The following is a 23,859-nucleotide window of genomic DNA, read 5'->3' as shown; positions in this document are numbered from 1 at the left end:
CACAGACTGTGCCATGTAGTTACCCAAGGGGCCCGTGGCATGCTGAAGCACCAGAGAGGCCTGTGTGACCCAGCAGACACTGTGCCACCTAGTTACCCACGGTGTCTGTGGGGTCCTGAAGCACCAGAGAGGCATGCGTGACCCCGTGAGGACTGTGCATGCCAGTTACCTGTGGCTAAAGCATCAGAGGGGACAATGGGAACCAGCAGGGACTGTGCGACCTAGTTACCCACAGGGCCTGTGGGGTGCTGAAGCACCTGAGAGGCCTGCACTACCCACCAGGGACTGTGACATCTAGTTACCTGCGGAAAGTGCGCAGCGCGAAGCACCAGAGAATCCTGTGCAACCAGCAGTCCATAACATAGGCATAGAGCCAAGTCCCCAAAGGGACTGTGCCATCCAGTTACCCGTGGGACCCGCAGGATGTAAGGGTACCAGAAAGGCCTATGCAACACAGCTGCGCACAACACAGGCATAAAGGATGTGAAAATGGAGGCAGAGTGAATAGAAGCTATGCAGATGATCTCCCAGGACCAATCAGGAATTACAACTAAAATAAACACAAATCCTCAGAAAAAAGCAACAGAAAAGCAGCAGGACAGGACCATATAACCAGGGACAGTGGTAAGATCTGCAGAGGTGCAAGTAGGTGGAGAACTGGCAGCCCAGACAGCAGCAGTTTTAGTTATGAACAGAGCCCTTGCGGAATAAAGACCAAGCCCGCTCAACAGTGCAGAGAGCTGGGACAGAGCACTAAAATAGCCAACGCCACTCACATGGGGGCTACGGCAGAGGAAGGGCAGACTAGGCTGGAACTCTGTGGGGACAACCGAGATTTGTAGGGCACTCAGAATTCTTGCTGAGTTGTGGCCACAAAAGACTGGCCAGTGTGCTCCTAGCCCAAGCTGTGGAGAAAAGCAGCAGCCGCCTCCCCTTTGGAGATTCAGCCTTTCCCAGGTGAGGTAAAGAAAATAAACTGAGGCTCATTAACAACCAACATCTATCCCATACTCTGGAAATCCTCTTATGTAGAATACCAGGGCTACATTACAAGGAACTGAGTAACTGAGACTACTAGCAACCAGGAAAAAGCAAAAGGATAAGTGAACCTTTCCTGGGCTTGCAAATCTACATAGGAAAGGAAGACTTGACAGTAGTGTTTAATGTGGGCCCACCCAGACTAATCCAAACCCAGTAGAGGGTGCCACAAACAGCAGAACACCACCACCCATAGGGAAAATTTGGCAGGCTCCAAAACCCACTGATAGCCAAAATGGCGAAACAAAGAAAAAATCCCAAATGAAAGAACAAGAGAACTCTATCGAAGATGAGAACAATGAAATGCAACTAAGCAAATTATCAGAGGTGGAGTGCAGAGTCATGATCTTGAGGAAGCTCAACAGCATGAGTAAGGACATCAGCACCAAGACTAAAGATACAGAAACACTAAAAACCACCCAAGTGGAAATGAAGAAATTAAGGACACACTGGAAGGACTAATCAGCAGAGTAGAGGAAGCTGCTGACCAGATGAGTGAATTAGAAGACAGGGTAGAAAAAAACAAACAAATCAGAAAACCAAAAGGAAAAAAACCATTAGAAAACAGGAAGACAGCTAAAGAGAACAGTGGGACAAAAGCAAAGGTAATAACATTCTCATCATAGGAGTCCCCGAAGAGGAAGAAAATGGGCAAGGGTTAGAAAATATAACTGAAGAAATAGTGACAGAAAACTTTCCTAACTTGGTGAAAGACGAAGGCATTCAAGTTCAAGAAGCACAGAGAGCCCCAAGTAAGAAGAACCCAAAGAGGCCCACACCAAGAAACATAGTATTAAAATGCCAAAATTAAAGATGAAGAATCCAAAAGGCAGCAAGAGATGAACAAAAGATTACCTACAAAGGAACCCCCATAAGGCTCTCATCTGACTTCTCAACAGAAACACTACAGGTCAGAGGAAGTGGCATGAAGTAATCAAGGTCATAAAAAGAAGGAACTGAATCCAAGACTACTCTATCCAGCAAGGCTATCATTCAAAATGGAAGGTGAAATAAAAAGCTTCCCAGACAAAAAAAAAAAAAAAAAGGCTAAGGGAATATATTAACACCAAACCAGCACTGCAAGATACGCTAAAAGGACTGCTGTAATTAGTAGGAGAAATACAGAGAAAAATAGAACCACACTAAACATAAATGGCAATAAATAAGTACCTATAAATTATCACCTTAAATGTGAATGGTTTGAATGCTTGATAAAAAGACACAGAGTAGCTGGCTGGCTAAGAAAGCATGACTCACATATATGTTGTTTACAAGAGACCACCTCAAAACAAAAGGCTCACGTTTGTTGAAAGTGAAGGGATGAAAAAAATCTTTCAGGCAAATGAAAAGCAAAAAAAAAAAGCTTGAGTAGCAATAGTCACATCAGATAAAGTAGATTTCAAAATGAAGACCATAACTAGAACAAAGACGGCCACTATGTAATATTGAAAGGATCTATCCAACAGAAAGATAAAACCTTGGTAAACATATATGCACCCAATGTAGGAGCAACAAAATATATTAAAAAGTTTTTGGAGGACTTCAACAGAGAAATGGACAGCAATACAATCATAGCAGGGGACTTCAATACCCTGCTGACATCACTGGACAGATCTTCTAGACAAAAAATTAACAAGGAAACACAGACTCTAAATGAAGCGCTAGATCATATGGATTTAATAGATATCTACAGAGAATTACACTGCAGAATTCACATTTTTGTCAAGTGCACATGGGACATTCTCAAAGACAAACCACATGTTAGCACACAAACTAAGTCTCTTTGAGTACAAGGAAACTGAAATCATATAAAGCATCTTCTCAGATTACAATGGTATGTAACTAGAAATCAACTGCAACAAGAACATACAAAGACATTTGAAAACATGGAGGCAAAATAGCATGTTATTGAACAATGAATGAGTTACCATAGAGCTTGAGGAAGCAATTAAATACTTCCTGGAAAACGATGAAAATGAAGACACTACAACACAAAATCTATGGGATGCAGGCAAAGCAGTTCTGAGAAGGAAATTCATAGCATTACAGGCCTACGTCAAGAGGCGAGAATAATTTCTAATAGACTATCTAACCTCACAACATAAAGACCTAGAAAGCAAACATAGAGAAAACCCCAGAGCCAGTAGAAGAAAGGAAATAGTAAAGATCAGAGCAGAAATAAATGACATGGACACCAAAAAAAAAAAAAAAAAAAAAAAAAAACAATTTATAGGATCAATGAAACAAAGAGCTGATTCTTTGAAAAGATAAACAAGATTGATGGACTCACCAAGAAACAAAGAGGGAGAACCCAAATACACAAAATCCGAAATGAAAGAGAAGAAAAAATAACTGACAACACAGAAATACAAAGGATTGAGAACAAATACTATGAACAACTGTAAGGCAACAAATTTGACAATCTAAGCAAAATGGACAAATTTCTAGAAACACGTAGTCTCCCAAAATTGAAGTGAGAGGAGATAGAAAACTTGAACAGACCAGTAACAACAAAAGAAACTGAAGATGTAATCAAGACTCTCCCAGCAAACAAAATCCCAGGCCCAGACAGCTTCAGGGGGAAATTTTATCAAACATTCAAAGAAAAACTACTACCCATTCTTCTCAAACTACTTCAAAGAATTCAAGAAGGAGGATTCCAAACTCATTTTATGAGGCCAGCATAATTCTAAATCCAAAACCAGAAAAAGACACTACAAAGAAAGAAAACTACAGACCAAATCCCTGATGAACATCGATGCCAAAATCCTGAACAAAATACTAGCAAATTGAATACAGCAATACAACAAAGAAATTACTCACCATGACCAAGTGGGATTCATCCCAGGCATGCAAGGCTGGCACAATATTCGCAAATCAATAAACATGATACACCACATAAACAAAATGAAAGATAAAAATCATATAATCCTATCATTAGATTATGAAAAAACATTCGTCAAAATCTGGCACCGATTTCTGATAAAAAAGCTCAGCAATCTGGGAATAGAGGGATCATATCTCGACATAATAAAGGCCATATATGAAAGACCTACAGCCAACATCATACTCAATGGGCAAAAACTAAAAGCATTTCCCTTAAGAACAGGAACAAAACAAGGATGGCCACTTTCGCCACTCTTATTTAACATAGTATTGGAAGTCTTAACCACAGCAATCAGAGAGGAAGAAAAAAAAAGGGATCCAAATTGGAAAAGAGGAAGTGAAACTGTCACTATTTGCAGATGACAAGATACTATATGTAAAACACCCCAAAGACTCCATCAAAAATTTACTAGACTTAATAAATGCATTTGGAAAAGTAGCAGGATACAAAATTAACGTCAAGAAATCGATGGCATTCTTATACACCAATGATGAACTCACAGAAAGAGAAACTAAGAAAACAATCTCATTTACCATGCAGCAAAAAAATTAAGATCCTAGGAATAAACTTAACCAAAGAAATAAAGGACCCTTACGCAGAAAAATACAGGTCATTAGAAAAAAAAATAGAGGAAGATATAAAAAAGTGGAAGCACATACCTTATTCATGCATTGGAAGAATTAACATCATTAAAATGTCCATACTAGATACAATGCATTCCCCAACAACATACTTCACAGAACTAGAACAAATACGTCTAAAGTTAATATGGAACCCCCCCCCCCCAAAAAAAAAAACCTTGAATAGCCACAGCAATCTTGCAAAAGAAGAAAGTTTGAGGGATCCCATTACCAGATTTCACTTTATATTACACAGCCACTGTAATCAAAACAGCCTGGTACTAGCACAAGAACAGGCACATAGACCAGTGGAACAGAACAGAGAACCCAGAAATGGACCCAAGGCAATATGCCCAATCAATATTTGACAAAGTGGGCAAGAGCATACAGTGGAGCATAGACAGCTTCTTTAATAAATTGTGTTGGGAAAACTGGACATCTAGATGCAAAAAAGTGAAACTAGAACATCAACTTACACCATACACAAGAATAAACTCAAAATAGATAAAAGACTTAAACGTGACTCATGAATCCATAAAAATCATAGAAGAAACTGTAGACAGCAGAATTGTCACTGACGCATCACCTAAGGCAACAGAAACAAAGGAGAAAATGAACACATGGAACTATATAAAATTCAAAAGCTTCTGCACACCAAAAGAAACAACCACCAGAATGGAAAGGCAACCCACTGTATAGGAGAGCATCACTGCCAATGATATATCAGATAAGGGGTTAATTTCCAATATATATAGAGTGCTCATACAACTCCACAAAAGGAAGACAAGGGACCCAATTAAAAAATGAGCAGAAGAGCTGAATAGATACCTCTTCATAAAGGACATACAAATGCTAAGAGACATATGAAAAAATGCTCTACGTCAGTAATCATCAGAAAGATGCAAATTAAAACAACAATGAGGTATCACCTCACACCTCTATGAATGGCTGTCATCAACAAATCATCAAACAAGGAGTGTTGGTGAGGGTGTAGAAAAAAGGGGACTCTAGTACACTTCTGGTGGGAATGCAGACTGGTGCAGTCACTAGAGAAAACAATATGGTGTTGCCTGAAAAAATTAAAAATTAAACTGCCATTTGACCCAGTGATCCCTCTTCAAGCAATATACCCTAAGCAGCCTGAATCACCAATCAGAAAGAATACATGTACCCCCATGTTCGTAGCAGCACTATTTATAATTGCTAAGATTCGAAAATAGCCCAAATGTCCATCAGTAGACAAAAGAAGAAAAAAAGCTGTGGTACATATACACAGTGGAGGACTACACAGCTGTAAGAAAGAAAAATCTTATCCTTTGAGAGGACATGGAGGGACCTGGAAAGTATATCCTAAGCAAAACAAGCCAAACAGAGAAAGATAGGTATCGTATGATCTCACTTATTTGTGGAATATAATGAACATAACAATCTGAAGAATGGGGTAGTCCCAGACAAGTGGAAGTGGGGTACAGACTGACAATCCCCAGAATAGGGTGTGATGGGGGAGAGATAAACCACAGAACTTATATGCATGTGTGCATGAACAATGGACATTGAGAACAAAGCTGGAGACAGGGTGGGGAAGGAGAGGGAGGGGGGATTAGTGGGGGAAAAAAGGAGAAACATCTGTAACAAAAATAAATTAATAAAATTAATAAATTAATAAAAAATTCATTGCTATTTTTGTATTATTTGATAGTTCCTTTCTTTTTAACAATGAATAGTATTCCATTGTCTGAATGTACCATAGCTTGTTTATCACACCTAATGAAGGACATCTTCATTACTCCCCTTTTCTGGCAATTACAAATAAAGTTACTACAAACATATGTGCTAGTATCTGTGTGGACACAAGTTTTCAAATCTGGTGGGTAAATACATAAGAGTATGATTGTCAGCATAATAGTAAGACTACATTTAGCTTTATAAGAAATTGCCAAACTGTCTTCCAAAGTGGTTGCAACATTTGCACTCCTCAAAACAAAGAAAGAGTTCCTGGTGTTCTACATTCCAGCCAGTATGTAGCATTGTCAGTATTCTGGGTTTTGTTCATTCTAATATGTGTGTAGTGGCAGCTTATTGTTTTAATTCACATTTCCCTAATGACAAATGTGGAACATTTTTTCATATGTTTATAATCTGGGTATCTTTCTTGGTGTGATAGTGCTTCATAAATTTTGCTCATTTTTAAATTGCATTGTCTCTTTAGTACTGAGTTTTAAGACATCCTGTGTATTTCTTTTTTTTTATCCTCACCCGAGGATACTTTTCCATTTTTTGTACAGATAGAGTGGGAGGGAGAGAGAGGAAGGGAGAGAGAGAAACATCGACGTGAAGGGACACATCGAGTGGCTGCCACCCGCACGACCAACCAGGGCCGGGGACAAACTGCAACCAAAGTACGTGCCCTTAGCGGGAACCGCCGGGTCTCTCCGGACCGCAGGCCGACGCTCTAACCGTTGAGCCAAACTGGCCAGGGCTGTGTATTTCTGATATAAGTTCTTTATCAAATGTATCTTTTGCAAATATTTTCTCCAAGTCTATAATTTGTCTTTTCATTTTCTCAACCGTGCTTTTCATAATGCAGATATTTTTAATATTAATATTGCCAACTAATCCATTCTTTCTCTTTCATGTATCATGTTTTTGGTGTTTTATCTCATCACTAAACTCAAGGTTACCTAGATTTTTCTTCCCAAAACTTTACAGTTTTTGCCTTTTACATTTTGATCTGTGGTTTGTTTTGACCTAATTTTGGTATAAAGTGTAAGGTGTGGTCTCATTTAATTTCAGTGCATACTGATGTCTAATTATTCCAGTACTATTTTGTTGAAAAGACCGTCTTATCCTTCCTCTACTGAATTGGCTTTGTCCTTTGTCAAAAACCAGTTAACTCTATATGTACAAATCTATTTCTGGGCTCTCTGTTTTGTCCCACTAATCCATATATCTATTCTTCTGCCAATCACAGGTTAAGGATTTTAACTTCCAAAAAGCAAAGAACCAGTGTCCAAGTTTTCTGGCCTAATCCAAAATTTCTAACCAACTATTTTCTGGGTAGCATTATCTCCAAAAGGAAAAATTAGTGGTGAGGGGACAGGTGATTGAAATCTAAGGTAAAAGTACTATGGTCATTCCATATATCTGCAGCACCCATGGAGTACAGACATAGGAAGTAAAGACCATAGGTCCCTGTCAGGGAATTGACAACAGTTAGGTATAAAATATCTTCCTTCATGTTCTGTGATGGTCTTATTCTCTTAACTGGAAGACACCAATTTTTAAGACAACTTTAACAGTAGCTATTTTACTGTTAGCACAGAGTTCTATCCAAACTTTGCCACTAGGATGCTGGGTGAAGCTGGAGAGCTGTTAGCCAGATGGCCTTCTGAACCAGAAGCACTTAAAGAGAGTATGCAAAGGTAGAAAGCTATTTTTAAGGATAATATAAATACCTATAATAAGTGAATTACACTAGCTGTACACCTTAGACCTGTGCTGTCCAATATGATAACCACTATTCACACATAGCTATTTAAATTTAAAATTTTGGTTCTTCAGTCACACTAGCCATGTTTCAAATGTTCAACAGCCATATATGTCAGCTGGCTACCACAGTGGACAGCAGAGACCCAGAGAACTACCAAGACAGCACTGGCTTAGAATCCAGAGTACAGAATCACTTACCAAACTGAACTTCCATATGGATGACCTACTTTGCAGGCTATCTTGTGATCCAATTTACTTGTCCTCTGCTAGCATTACTCCCAAGAGACCAGGCAACTAAGTCATACACTATTGGTAGGCAGAAAGTAGATATACAAATGTTTGCTGAATGGTTAAGTTCTGAATGAATGTCCTAGTGGGGGCAGCAGCAATGCTAGCAAAAGATATCCAAGAGTACACAACACAAAAGGACCATTACATAATGTTGCAGATCATTTAAAAAAACTGAGAGAATAATTCTGCAATACAGGCAAGTTACCAGCTTATACTCATGCTACAAAGTCTATCGTTACTCTGGTACATGATTTAGCACCCCCAGTAGCTGTGAAGGAAAAAATAAAAACTGTCTTCCACCTTCTGTATAGGAAAAACCAGCTCTTCCCTACTATATCTTTCCTCCCTTGGAGTCTCCTTTACTTTCATACAGAACACTACACGACACTGCACTTCCAACATTCTGGTCACCAAATGTGTGGGGTTTTTCCCCACACCAAGCAATTCTCTGTGACATCTGCTAGATGTCTTTCAATTGATCTAAATTCTAACACCATCTAGAGATAGCATTAGATCCCACAGGTAAAGGGCTCAGTCCCACTCAGGAAAACATTTACTTACGTTTACCAGTTTATTAAAAAACATGACGATGAACAACCAGATGACAATGATGCGTAGGGTAAAAGGGTATATGGAAAGGGGCATAAAGTTTCTATGTCCTGTCTGGGCATACCACTCCCCCACTACCTTCATGTGTTCACCAACTCAGAAACTCTCTGAACCCCAGGTTTTGGGGATTTTATAGAGGCTTCATCACGTATGTGTGATCAATTGTCAATTCTATTTTTCAGCCCCGCTCCTTTCTCAAGAGAATGGATGAAAAGTCCAACCTTCTAATCATGGATTGGTTTTTCAGGAGATCATCCCTTATCTAGGAACCCACCCAGAGGTGCTTCATTAAAACAAAAAGACACTCCTAAGAAGGACTATTGTCACGAGTGGCTCACATATGACAACTTGATTACTCTATGTGCAAAATCCACAGCCAAGATTTCAGAAGCATAATTTTTTGCTACGTGGGCACCTGGTGATTATTGTTCCTGGCACCTGTGAGGGTGAAAGAAAAGAACGAAAGACACTACTGTCTCCAAGCAAATGGCAAGGGTTTTCAGAGCTCTGTGCCAGGAACTGGGGGCAGAGACCAATATACATGTTTTCTCTTGCAGTCCACAGCAGTTACAGATTATCAAGACCAAATTTAAAGTAACTTCTCTGCTCTATATAAACACTTCAGAATAAAAAACACATTACTGAACAGATATTTCACTGTTTAATATTAATATAATACTCTATAAATTGTACTTGAGGGAGATATCTGGGATATAAAGATACACAGACCAAACATTAGTTTGTTTTTTTGTGCAGAAATGTTCCAGATAATGGGTATTATTTCCAAAGAGAACCTTTTAGTCCATTTGTAGGGCTACTGATAGTGTCTACAACTATCGTATTTGATGATGAGTTTCGAGGAAATGATCTATATTTCTCAAAACAGCAGATGTACTATTGTTCTGTTTATTTAAAAGGTTAGGTATTGTCAGCAAAAAAAAAAAGTATAATTTAATTCAAATTAGATTACCTTTTCTTCTCCCTAAAAATGACTGGTTTCATATTTTTATAAGGTAACTACATGACAAAAATGTTACTGTATTTCTATAAAGATGAAGGCTCTTACCTTTTTTGTTTTCTTTGTCAAATCCTGAAATCTGTTAAAGAAAATATTTTACCTTTATGAGGCTATTCATGTGAAATAAACAAATCAAAGCAAGTTATAATAATTTAAAAATCCTACCAGTGACTTGTAGAGACTGGATTCAGGGTTAATTTTAAAGAGTTGTAATAGATCCTGCATAGTCAATACCTTACAGGGAAAAAAAAAATTAAGCAAACATATTTTACATCAACATTTAAATAATAAATTGTTTCTAAATATCAGACTAAGAGTGATGCTTCTTAACGTGATTAAATAGGAAATAAGATTGTAACTATGCTAATAATATAAAATTGAAGCTCTTCTTACACTATTAAATAGATTATAATAAACATACTGAGGTCAAAACATAAATTTTTTATATGATTTTAGAGAGGGAGAAAGGGAGTGAGAAAGAGAAACACAGATGTGAGAGAGAAACCGAATGGCTTCCTCTTGCATGCCTCCTACTGGGGACTAAGCCTACAACCCCTGACCAGGAATCAAACTGGAGATCTTTTGGTACATGGGCTGACACTCAACCAACTGAACCACAATGGCCAGGGCTAAAATACTTTTCTTGATCATGTAATAAACATCCAAATAGTTTATAATGAAGATGACATGCCAACCAGACACCACAGAAATGGTTAATGTCTTACAGATAATAAATACTCAAATCTAAATAAGAGTATTTCTAGAGTGTTTCAATAGCAATGAATTTTTTCAAAATACAGTAGTACTTTGCTTCAAAATGTAAATAAACTAAATTTTTACTGTCCTTACAACTATGAATGACTAAAGTATATTGAAAATAGTTCTAAACAAACATTTTGGGTAGTTATTCTCAATATATATTCCCAATATAGTATTTATGATTTACTATATCTACTCTGAGAATACTGATATGAATTTCTATTGGTTTTCCTTTAAAGAAAATATTTTCTACATGGCATTTTATAGCAGTAAAACCCTTTAAGTGTGTGAACTAGATTAATTACTGTTGTAATCCTATATAACTGACCACTGCTCATTCAATAAACAAAATTGTGCAATGTAATTAATCTTAGACACTAATGGACCAAAGAATAATTCCTACTGTTGATAAACAAAATTTGGCTGTTAACGAATAAATGCAGTTTATTTAAATTTTAAGTTTTCCAAACACTAACACTGGCTATGACTTCTTAAAACTTCTGAATGTGAAACTTTAGACAATTATAGATAAGATAAAGAGAGTTAAAACATAGGGACAACACAAAGAGTGCATGCTAATGTCAACTACAGATTTCAGGTGATAATGATGCCACAGTGTAAATTCATTGATTGTAAAAGTGTTGACAATGGCGGAAGATGTGCACATGTGAGGGGGTCAGGCATACAGGCACTCCCACTTTCTGCTCAATTTTGTCATGAACCCAAACTGCTCTAAAACACTAAGTCTATTTAAAAAAATATTTTAAAAGATTTCTATATATGCCTTTAAAGTAACCAAAAAGTGTTACGAATATGTTCAATGGCATAGGAATATAGCTAAAATAATGAAAGAAGAGAGAAATCATGTATTTTAATATTTGAGAATGGAGATTTACAAAAATTAATGTACTCTTTACTTCTCTTATCTAAAGACTGCCTTTTTTTTGCAAAAAGAACACCTTTTAGAGATCTAGATTTACTATCCTGTGTTTCCACCTCAAAATCTCGTGACCTTGAGCAAATCACCCACCTCTGTAGACTCTGGTTCCTCATCTGGGACATACATACCTGTGCCAAGCTCGCAAGAGACAGTCATCAATGGCAGTTATAAATCTTAGTTAAGTACGTGGGACATAATATTAATTCTAGCTATAAAGCATTTCATAATTCTACACACCATAATTTAATAAAAGACTAATGAAGATTCCAAAAAACTGGAATCTCAAAGCAAGTCCTCCTTTGTTGCCCTACATAAAAGATGACTGAGAAATGGACCAAGCCAGCCTAGGAGCACTCAGCTATTATGGAGCACTTACTATCATCTGGGGGGAAAAAATAGGCTGTTAATAGAAAATTCAGAAATGGGAAGTAAAAACTTTACCTTTTCTTCTGCCAAGCCACTTTCCGAAAAGAAAACTGAAAGTGAATACTCATAGCCACATCTTTGCAAGTGATCTGCCACTAGAGAGTTAGAAGCGCCTATTAAGAAGGCACTTCCTTCCACTGAAATGGATGGGGGCTGCATTTCTCCACTCAATACAGGCTGCATCAACTCGCAAACCAGTTGCTTTCTTAGCTGTGTCTAGCTCAAAGACAAAAGAGACAAGACACAACAGGGAAAAATTTTTCAACAGGATTGTTGCACTGGAGGTATAGTACACAAATTTGCCACATGAAATAGAATCCTTCTTTTTATTTCCTAGATCCTTGACCAGAAGTTAGAACTTCTTTGTTGCATATTCTATCTTCTCCTGTGAGACAAGGAGCCCACGGGTTCTGGCTAAAGAAGGCAGCTTTCACCAGGTTCCAAGGGAACTGGTGGTTAGCCAGAACACACGTAGACTAACTTGTCTTCTCTATAAGCCATTTCAGCAACTTTTGCTCAGAAGCAAGTATAGCAGAAAATTCTGGTGCCTCCTCCCTTCTCTATGGATTATTGGAGGATATGAAAATAATACTGGATAAAACTACTGAGTTTTACTGAGCAAAAAGAAATAACATATGCAAGAGACAAATCAATAAACCCAAAGAAGACTTACTAAGATACACTTTCGTATCTAGTGTTTACATCTCAAGACATTTTATAAATAAGGGAATTTAGGTACAAGGTGAGTAATTTTTTCAAGGTTATAACTATTATTATTATTAAGCCTTTAGGTTTTAAGAAAATCTCAAAATTAACTGAACTACTGGATATCTGGAAACATATAATTGGGCTGAACTTAACGGTACATTGCTTATACCCATGAGGTTCAACACTAAATAATATCTAATGTATTTGTATTAGAATAAAAGCAAGAAACAAATACACATACCTTCTAGTCTTCAGCTAGAAAGAACAATAAGATAAGTACCAGATACTCTGAGCAGAACACACATGCTCTGCCTCATCTAATACAGTCCAGTGACAGAAATAATAAAACAAGAAAAGAGGAATTATATCATTCTCTATCCATAAAATTGAGAGATAGTTTAATGAGATTTGTAATATGCTAAAGAAATAACATATTTAGATCGAGCTTAATTGATAAATGTAATTCAGGATCATGCAAACAAGTACAGAAATAAGATAAAATTTAAGAGTGATATAAGCAGGTTGAAAAAAAAAATAAGAGTAGAAAACAATGAATTAACATTATAGATGAATTCCCACCTGAACAAATACAAAAAGCATGCCATCTAGCACTTGAAGAAGAAACTGCAAGACAGGGTGGAGACAGCCAATGAAAAGAGAGAAATCCATTCAGAATTAAACCTTGCAGGGTCCCTAAGTTAAAAATATGTAAATTATTGTAACAGGAGGGGAAGTGGGAGAGAAAAGACTTGCGGATCCTCAGCACATTTCTCTCAGAATATGATAAATTGAGTAGACTCAAAATATTAAACAAATTTGATCAACTTCACTTAATAGATATCTATGACGTTGTATTTAACTATAAATACATATTATTTTCAAAAATCCAACTAGAATATGAGTTAGATCATTAAAAAATTCAATTTTAAAAATACATTTTAAAAATTAAAACTCACCCAGCCCACTGTCACTGAACTGAGAAAATAAAAATTAGTTCGGACTGAGAGAGTAAAAACTCTGCCCTGCCTTTGATCAAACTGGAATTCCAGAAACAACAGCCAGCTACAAACAGCAAACATTTCTCCCAAGAATATACTGCATATATATAGTGAACAAGGCTAGCATAATCCTGATACCAAAGCTGATAGCTCAAAAATGATAAATTACTGTTAATTGTGACTACTGACAGGAAGTGAAACACTATTAAATCTAATCCAGAAACACAGAAAAGTAAAATATGCCACACCCAGGAATATAATGACCACCCTACATTAGAAGATATATTAATGCATTATACACTAGAATTAATTTCAGGTGGGTTAAAATGTTAATTATTAAAACTGAGGCCTTTGTAAAAACTTGTAAATGAATATTCATACTATTAGGGGAGAAAAATTTGCTGTGAATAATCAGCAAAAAAAAAAAAAATTCATAGACCATATAAAAATATAACATCAACATTTTTAGAACCAAATTGAAACTGCACATCAAGATAAAAGTATTGCTACAAAAATGTTTGAAAAAAGATTTATAGTTTAGAAAGTTCTTATATATTAATAAGAAAACACTAACACTCTAAAAAAAAAAAAAAAAATGAGCAAGGAACATTAACTGCCAATCCACAGAAAACTGACAAATGACCAGAAAATATGTGCAACCTCATTAATAATCACAGGAATAAACACTAAAATAAGAGTTTTTTAAAATAGACTGATTTTTTAAAATGTGGTGATAATAATATTAGAAAAAGAAGAGCATTCTCAAACTGTTGGTGGAATATATACTATTACAATCTTTCTAGAACGAGATAACAAGAGCCTTAAAAACAAATGCCTATGCTGTTTGACTTGATTTTCCAGGATAAAGAGTCATACAAGAATATAAGTAATGCCACTTAATCTATCTGAGGCAAAAAATGAGAAAAGGAACTGAAGAATGTGTAGACCTGGGTATAACCTATTCAACATTTTAAGTGTAAAATATATATAATAATGTTTGAACTAATCCAACTCATTGCTGTTAATTTACATATAAATATTTGCTGCCCAAGTTAAATATTCAACAGGGAAATGCTACATAAATAACACACACACCCAAACATGAGCCTGGTGCCACTGAAAATAAGAAATTTGAGAAACTTTTAAAGACACTGGGAGAAAAAATGGCGGCAGAGTGAATGGAAGCTACACAGACCATCTCCCAGGACTAAACTGGATTTACAACGAAAATAAAGACAAATCATCAGGAAGGGGCCATGGAAAGGCAGCTTGGAGGACCACATAACCAGAGACACTGACTCAATCCTGGTAGGCTTGTGAGGATGCGAGAGGGGGCTGGGAGCCCAGGGTCGGCAGCGCCCTGGGCTGGGCCAGCACACTTGGCTAGGACCAGGGGACTCGGCTGGAAGCTGCTGCCTCCGTGGCTGATCCAGGGACCGCAGCTGACTCCTGTGAACTTGGCTGGGTGCTACACCCTGGGCTAGGGTGCAGACTCGGCTGCCCTTAGCTGGAAGTAGCGCCCTCAGGTTAAAAGTCCCAGGCGGCTCCACAATGCACAGTTAGGACGGAGGCTAGATTGGCAGCAGCCAATCACCTTGGGCTCCGGCAGAGGGAGGGCAGATGGAATGGAACTGTGTGAGGACACTCGGGATTTGAAGGGTGCTCAGAGCTTTTGCTGAGTGCAGCCACGCAGAACTGTGGTCATCTTACTCCTCCCCAGGGCCCTGGGGAGAGGCGGCAGCCCCTCCCTCCGAGATTCAACCCCACCTGGTGGCCACTGAAATGCTAATTGAGGCCCATTAACAACTAGCATCTGCCCCACCCTCAGGAAATCCTCTTACTCTGCGCACCTGAGGGAGTTTTTCAGGCAACTCAGAAACCAAGGTTCTTTAGGTGACCTCTACTAATAGCCTCCAGGCAAAAAAAGCTAGAGGATAACTACCATTCCCTAGGATGGCAACTCTAACCAGGAAAGTTACGACTTGACAGTGATGTTTAAAGTGGGTCCTCCCTGCCTCATCCAAACCCAGGAGAGAGAGCCACAAACAGCAGAACACCAAGACCCACAGGGAAAAATTGACAGACTCCAAAGCCCACTGTGATAGCCAAAATGGTGAGAAAAAGAAACAAAAGCCAAATGAAAGAACAAGAGACCTCTACCAAAGATGAGATAAATGAGGTAGAGTTAAGCAAGTTAACAGAACTAGAATTCAGAGCCATGATCTTGAGGAAGCTCAACAGCATGTGTAAGGAAATAGAGATGCTAAAAATAAGCCAATTGGAAATTAAAAACCACCAAGAAGAGATAAAAAATGACATATCAGAAATGAAAAACACATTGGAAGGTCTAAAAAGCAAAGAAGAGGAAGCTGAGGACCGGATCAGTGAATTAGAAGACAGGGAAGAAAAATATCAACCAATCAGAAAACCAAAGAAAAAACAATTAAAAACAGGAAGACAGCTTAAGAGAACTCTGGGACAACTAGAAACGTAATAATTTTCGCATCATAGGAGTCCTCGAAGAAGAAGGAAATGAGCAAGGGTTAGAGAATATATTCAAAGAAATAGTGACAGAAAACTTTCCTAATTTGGTGAAGGAAGAAGGCATTAAAGTTCAAGAAGTACAGGGGCCCAAGCAAGAAGACTCCAAATAGGCCCACACCAAGACACATAGTAATCAAACTGCCAAAAATTAAAGACAAAAAGAGAATCCTAAAAACAGCAAGAGATAAGCAACAGGTTACCTACAAAGGAAATCCCATAAGACTCTCAGCTGACTTCTCACAAGAAACACTACAGGCCAGAACGGAATGGCATGAAGTAACCAAGGTCATGAAAAACAAGGATCTGAATCCAAGATTACTCTATCCAGCAAGGCTATCATTCAAAATACAAGGTCAAATAAAGAGCTTCACGGACAAAAAAAAAGGCTAAGGGTTACATTAGCAACAAACCAACACTGCAAGAAATGTTAAAAGGACTGCTATAATTAACAGGAGAAATAGGAAGAAAAATAGAACCACACTAAACAAAAATGGCAATAAATAACTACATATCTATAATCACCTTAAATGTAAATGGATTGAATGCACCCATAAAAAGACACAGAGTAGCTGATTGGATAAGAAAGCATGACTCATCTATATATTGTTTACAAGAGACCCTCCTCACAACAAAAGACTCACGTGGATTGAAAGTGAAGGGATGGAAAAAAATCTTCCAAGCAAAAGGGAAAAAAAAAATCTGGGGTAGCAATACTCATATCTGACAAAATAGATTTCAAAATGAAGGTCATAACTAGAGACAAAGAAGGCCACTACATCATATTGAAAGGATCTATCCAACAGAAAGATATGCACCCACTATAAGAGCACCAAAATATATTAAAAATCTTCTGGAGGACTTCAAAAGAGAAATTGATAGAAATACACTCGTAGCAGGGGACTTCAACACCCCGCTGACATCACTGGATAAATCCTCTAGACAAAAAATTAGCAAGGAAACAGAGACTCTAAATGAAGGACTAGACAAAATGGATTTAATAGACATCTACAGAGAACTACACCCCAAAACTACAGAATTCACATTCTCCTCAAGTGCACATGGGACATTCTCAAAGATAGACCACATGTTAGGGCACAAACTAAGTCTCTACAAGTTCAAGAAGATTGAAATCATATCAAACATCTTCTCAGATCACAATGGCAAGAAACAAGAAATCAATTGCAAGAACATACAAAGATATTTGAATGCATGGAGGCTAAATAGCATGTTATTAAACAATGAATGGGTCACCAAGGAGATCAAGGAAGAAATCAAAAACTTCCTGGAAACCAATGAAAATGAAGACAAAACAACACAAAATCTATGTGATGCAGCAAAAGCTGTTCTGAGAGGGAAGTTCACAGCACTACAGGCGTAACTCTAAAAACAAGAAAAATCTCTAATAGATTATCTAACCTCACAACTTAAAGAACTAGAGAGCAAACAAAACAAAAATCCCATAGCAAGTAGAAGGAAGGAAATAGTAAAGATCAGAGCAGAAATAAATGACATAGCAACCAAAAAAAAAAACCACAAAAAACCAATTCAAAGGATCAATAAAACAAAGAGCTGGTTTTTCGAAAAGATAAACAAGATTGATGGACCCTTATCTAGACTCACCAAGAAACAAAGAGAGAGAACCCAAATACACAAAATCAGAAATGAAAGAGGAGAGGTAACAACTGACACCACAGAAATACAAAAGATCGTTAACAACTACTATGAGCAATTATATGGCAACAAATTGGACAATTTAAGTGAAATGGACAAATTTCTAGAAACACATAGTCTCCCAAAAGTGGATCAGGAAGAGATAGAAAACTTGAACAGACCAATAACAACAGAAGAAACTGAAGATGCAATCAAGACTCTTCCAGCAAACAAAAGCCCAAGCCTGGATGGCTTCACGGGGGAGTTTTACCGAACATTCAAAGAAGAACTAACACCCATTATCCTCAAACTATTTCAAAAAATTCAAGAAGAAAGAAGACTTCCAAACTCGTTTTATAAAGCCAGCATAATTCTAATTCCACAACCAGAAAAAGACACTACAAAGTAAGAAAACTACAGGCCGATATCCCTGATGAACATAAATGCCAAAATCCTGAACAAAATACTAGCAAATTGGCTCTAGCAATACACCAAAAAAGTTATCCACCATGACCAAGTGGGATTCATTGCAGGGATGCAAGGCTGGTACAATATTTGCAAATCCATAAATGTGATACACCCCATAAATAAAATGAAGAATAAAAACCACATTATCATATCAATAGATGTCAAAATAGCCTTCAACAAAATCCAACATCCATTTCTAATAAAAACGCTCAAAATGTGGGAATAGAGGGATCATATCTCGACATAATAAAGGCCATATATGAAAGACCTACAGCCAACATCATACTCAATGGGCAAAAACTAAAAGCATTTCCCTTAAGAACAGGAACAAGGCAAGGAGGCCCACTTTCACCACACCTATTTAACATAGTACTGGAAGTCTTAGCCACAGCAATCAGACAGGAAGAAAAAATAAAAGGGATCCAAATTGGAAAGGAGAAAGTGAAATTGTCATTGTTTGCAGATGACATGACACTGTACATAGAAGACCCCAAAGACTCCATCAAAAGTTTACTAGACTTAATAAATGAATTTGGCAAAGTAGCAGGATACAAAATTAACGTCAAGAAATCGATGGCATTCTTATACACCAATGATGAACTCACAGAAAGAGAAACTAAGCAAAAAATCCCATTTACCATTGCGGCAAAAAAATTGATACCTAGGAATAAACTTAACCAAAGAAATAAAGGACCTATTCGCAGAAAACTACAGGTCATTGAAAAAAGAAACAGAGGAAGATATAAAAAAGTGGAAGCAAATACCCTGTTCATGGATTGGGAGAATTAACACCATTAAAATGTGCATATTACCCAAAGCGATCTATAGATTTAATGCAATCCCCATCAAAATACCAACGGCATACTTCACAGAATTAGAACAATTACTTCAAAAGTTCATATGGAACCAAAAAAGACCTTGAATAGCCACAGCAATCTTGAAAAGGAAGAACTAAGTTGGAGGGATCACAATACCAGATTTCAGGTTATACTTTAAAGCCACTGTAGTCAAAACAGCCTGTTACTGGCAAAAGAACAGGCATATAGACTAGTGGAACAGAACAGAGAACCCAGAAATGGACCCAAGGCAATATGCTCAATTAATATTTGACAAAGGTGGCAAGAGCAGACAGTGGAGTAAGGACAGCCTCTTTAATAAATGGTGCCGGAAAATTAGACAGCTACATGCAGATAAATGAAACTAGACCATCAACTTACACCCTACACAATAATAAACTCAAAATAGATAAGACACTTAAATGTGACTCATGAATCCATAAAAATCCTACAAGAAACTGTAGGCAAGAAAATTTCAGACATCATACCCAGCAGAATTTTCTCTGATACATCACCTACAGCAATAGAAACAAAGGAAAAAATGAGCACATGGGACTACATCAAACTCAAAAGCTTCTGCACAGCGAAAGATACAATCATCAAAACGGAAAGGCTACCCACTGTATGGGAGAGCATAATTGCCAATGATATATGAGATAAGGGGTTAATTTCCAATACATATAGAGTGCTCATACAACTCCACAAAAGGAAGACAACCCAATTAAAAAATGGGCAGAGGAACTAAATAGACACCTCTCCAAACAGGACATACAAATGGCTAAGAAACATATGAAGAAATGCTCACCATCAATAATCATCGAAGAGATGAAAATTACTACAACAATGAGGTATCACCTCACACCTGTTAGAATGGCCACCATCAACAAGTCATCAAACAACAAGTATGGTGAGGGTGTGGAGAAAATGGGACTCTAATACACTGCAGGTGGGAATGCAGACTGGTGCAGCCAGTCTGGAAACAATATGGTGTTACCTCAAAAAATTAAAAATTTAACTGCCATTTGACCAGTGATCCCACTTCTAAAAATATACCCTAAGAAGCCTGAAACACCAATCAGAAAGGATATATGTACCCCCATGTTCATAGCAGCACTATTTACAATAGCTAAGATCTGGAAACAGCCCAAGTGTCCACCAGTAGACGAATGGATAAAAGAGCTGTGGTACATATACACAGTGGAGTACTATGCAGCTGTAAGAAAGAAAGATCTCTTATCCTTTGAGACTACATGGAGGGACCTGGAAAGTATTATCCTAAGTGAAACAAGCCAAACAGAGAAAGACAAGTATCATATGATGTCACTTTTTTGTGGAATATAATGAATATAACAGTCTGAGGAATGGGGTAGTCCCAGAGAAGTGGGAGTGGGGTACAGACTGACAATCCCCAGAAGAGGGGATGCTGGGGGAGAGATAAACCACAGAACTTATACGCATGTGTGCATGAATAGTGGACTTGGTCAATAAACTGGGGAAAGCAGAGGCAGGGAGGTGGCAGGGGGAATCAGTGGGGAGAAAAGGAGAACCCTCTGTAACAAAAATTAATAAAAAATAAATAAAGACACAGGAATATGCTCACCACATAATATTTAACTACAAATTAAGACACACACATACACACATCCATTATGCCAATGAGTAGTTGTATCAGAGATAACTTTCCTCCTTTATGTGTTTCTGCATTTTTCAGATGAATCTTAAGTATTATTTTTTAAATTAAAAAAAACAATGGAGGGAGAAGAAAAATAAAAACAAGCTCACTTTTCCTTAATTACCCATTTTAAGTGCAAACTATACTTCTGAAATGTAAATAGTAAGAAAACACAGTTGAAATAACCGTATTTATTGCTGTTAATAAGTATTTGCTGCCCAAAGGAAATCTTTATTATTTTCAATATATTAAACACTTTTTAAATGTTTTTATTGATTTTTTTAGAGAAAGAAAATGAGAGAGAGAAACACCGATGTATGAATATTTTAAAAAAAAGAAACTTCTCATTGGTCAAACTCTTCTACGGTAAGCAGTACACTTAATGTTTTCTGAGGTGCCAATGTCCTTCCCTCATTCGTGACTGTTAGAAAACCACCTATTCAGGAACCTATAAACCAGTTTCATAAAACAAGCCTAAGTTGACTACAATGTGTTCCTGCTCCAAAGTGACTGGCTCCCATCCTCCTGTCAGTTCCCTGTGCTGGAGCATTTCTGAGCCCCTTCAACGCTCAAGGACTGGAGACACGGTCCCGGGACCACGAGGCACACAAAGCGTCCCACGTCCTCACCAGTCCGTCCACGGATCCCATTCTTTCCCCCACCGAGCCGCGGAGGCTTTCACGGCGGGCTCCGTGCTCAGGGGACCTGTCCCAGTCAGAGACCAGAGAGAGGCCTGAATCCGATACCTTGAGCGTGTCCAGGACACCCCGGTCCTTAAACGTCTGGTACAGCCTTTTGCGCAGTTCGTCTTGACTCAACACGTCATATTTGGGGGGCATGGTGGGTCGAGGACGCTGGCGGGTTACCGGGCAGGCAGGGGGATGTGAATTTCGGGAAACCGACTAGAGCCTGTCTCGGGAAAGCCCGAAAAGGCCGGGCGGGGACGGGCCCTTTAAGGAAAACCAACCAGCGGCTCCCTCCCCTCCGGGGCCCCCTGCGGGGCCGCGCTTCTACCGGGTGAAGCCTCCGGCGTCCGCCGGCCGCCAAGCCGGCCCCGCCCACCGCGTCGCGGCGGGGACGAGGGGAATCCCTGCGCTGGGAGTCTAACCTGGGCGACCGGGAAGCGGCAGGAACTAGGATACTCAACGCTCGGCCGCCCACTCCGAACTAGGAACTCTGACAGGAAAACGCACTTCCTTCCTGCGGGTTCCTAACGGTGGGCGGGGTCGTGTACTCGGCGCGAGCGCGACTCTCACCGGCAACCGCACTGTAGCGACTTGGAGGGAAGAAGCCGGGAACCTCGAGGGCCTAGGATGCGAAGCACCACGTGAGTCCCCACAGCTGAGAGCCGGTCCCGCCCTCTCCCAGAAGCCCGCCAAACCGAGCCATCCTAGTGTGAAGCGTTAGGACGCCTGACTGAGCGCGCCCCACCCAACCGCCGGAAGCCCCACCCACATATCGCGAGAGCGTCAATTCAGAGTCTCGCGATGCGTCCTAACAAGCTGCGGAGCGAGGGTCTCTGCCTCGGGAACTCACTGGATATTTACGATATTTACGTCGTCTGCGTCTCGGCGCGGGAGGGGTTAGAGCGAGATTTGGGGGAAGGGGCCTCGGTAGGGAGCTGGGGGGCGGGCGTTCCAGGAGATACCCAATCCTTGCGTGACCTGGGTGTAGACCCTGTTTATTTTTTTTTGGGCTGGGGCGCAGGGCCCAACCCGGCTAATCCCTGGCCGGCTGATTCCATCACAGCCCACGCATTGCAACCGGAAAAAGTCCTCAAACTCTGGGGTTTGCTTCTTTTGCCTTTCATTAGGTTACCCAGCTAACCTAGGGTGTCTTAACCCGGCACTGTTGCACTTGGAGCCGGCAGTCTTTGTTGTGGGCGCAGCCTTGTGCACGGGTGGTTATCAGCATCCCTGGCCTCTACCCACCACATGCCAGCAGCTGCTCTTCCCCACCACCCCCACCACCCCACCACCCCACCACCCCCGTTCTGACCATCTTGAATGACTCCAGACATTTCCAGATGCCCTGGGGAGGCAGAACTCAGGTAGCTAAACTTTGAGTACCCGTGCTTCACTATCGCGGTTTTTATCAAATATAGTATAGTAGTATTTGAAAAAAAACAGAGATAGAGTGAAGCTTTGGAGCACAAAGTGGCCAGGGACAACTGCATTCTGAAAACAGTCAGAAAATTAGATAAGAACTAAGATGCACTATAGACTGAGTAAAGAGTTTAGAAAAAAGAACCCTGGCCAATTTGGTAGTGGTTAGAGTATCAGCCTGTGGACCAGATGAAAGGTCTGAGCAGGTGGGAGATACATCCATAACACAAGGCCAATGTAGAGCAAAATGGCTTTATTGCGTACGTACAGGCATACTGAATTGCAAATTTTGAGCTCAGCATCAAAATCTCTTTGTTCTCTGGCTTTTATATGTTGTAACCCAGGAGATCGACCCCACTCAGACTCCATTTTTCAGTTTTGGGGGATGTTTTATTACCTGCGCAGGGACTGCAGCCAACCTACACAGAGGAGAACTGCAGCCCCGAGCTCAGGGGGAGGGTTGCTTATATAGGGCAGGGTCATTCAAGAGTTTAGCAGAGCAAGCAAGCTGCCTGTACAGAAGCCGAGGCAGTTCGTGAGAAGCAGGAGGGAACGGAGGGGGGAAGGAGCTGAGACGAAAGGGAACTGGGTCTGCATACATCTGTCCTGCTATTCATTCCATTATCCAAATTTTAAAAACTAACAAATGCATACATCTGTCCTGCTGTTCATTCCATTATCCAAATTTTAAAAACTAACAAATTCGAGACAGATATCAGCGGTCAGTCAGGTGCAATACACACATGTTGAACAGTTACAGTTCTATGGAGTAAAGGGAGCTTCAGTTTCTCCCTATCAGTT

The 23,859-nt window shown here is 39.2% G+C and overlaps 1 protein-coding gene across 4 annotated transcripts in view; it reads right to left on the bottom strand.

Annotated features, from left to right (window-relative positions):
* The window catches only part of LOC118643112 (oral-facial-digital syndrome 1 protein-like), a 77,286-nt gene extending 55,313 nt beyond the window's left edge, over positions 1–21,973 (bottom strand). For 3 of the 4 annotated variants that reach the window (XM_036281016.1, XM_036281018.1, XM_036281019.1), the window contains exons 1-3: positions 12,093–12,636; positions 10,118–10,186; positions 10,001–10,031 (exon numbers count right to left, since the gene is read on the bottom strand). In XM_036281016.1, coding sequence (XP_036136909.1) covers positions 10,001–10,031; positions 10,118–10,186; positions 12,093–12,260 — 268 coding nt within the window. In that variant the 5' untranslated portion in view covers positions 12,261–12,636. Of the gene's footprint in view, positions 1–10,000; positions 10,032–10,117; positions 10,187–12,092; positions 12,637–21,699 lie in introns of those variants that run through there. The other variant, XM_036281020.1, reaches the window with a different exon arrangement.
* Positions 21,974–23,859: the final 1,886 nt, after the last annotated feature.

This window comes from Molossus molossus, unplaced genomic scaffold (assembly GCF_014108415.1).
Source record: "Molossus molossus isolate mMolMol1 unplaced genomic scaffold, mMolMol1.p scaffold_m16_p_30, whole genome shotgun sequence".
Taxonomy (NCBI): domain Eukaryota; kingdom Metazoa; phylum Chordata; class Mammalia; order Chiroptera; family Molossidae; genus Molossus; species Molossus molossus.
This window is presented reverse-complemented; position numbering and strand designations above follow the sequence as displayed.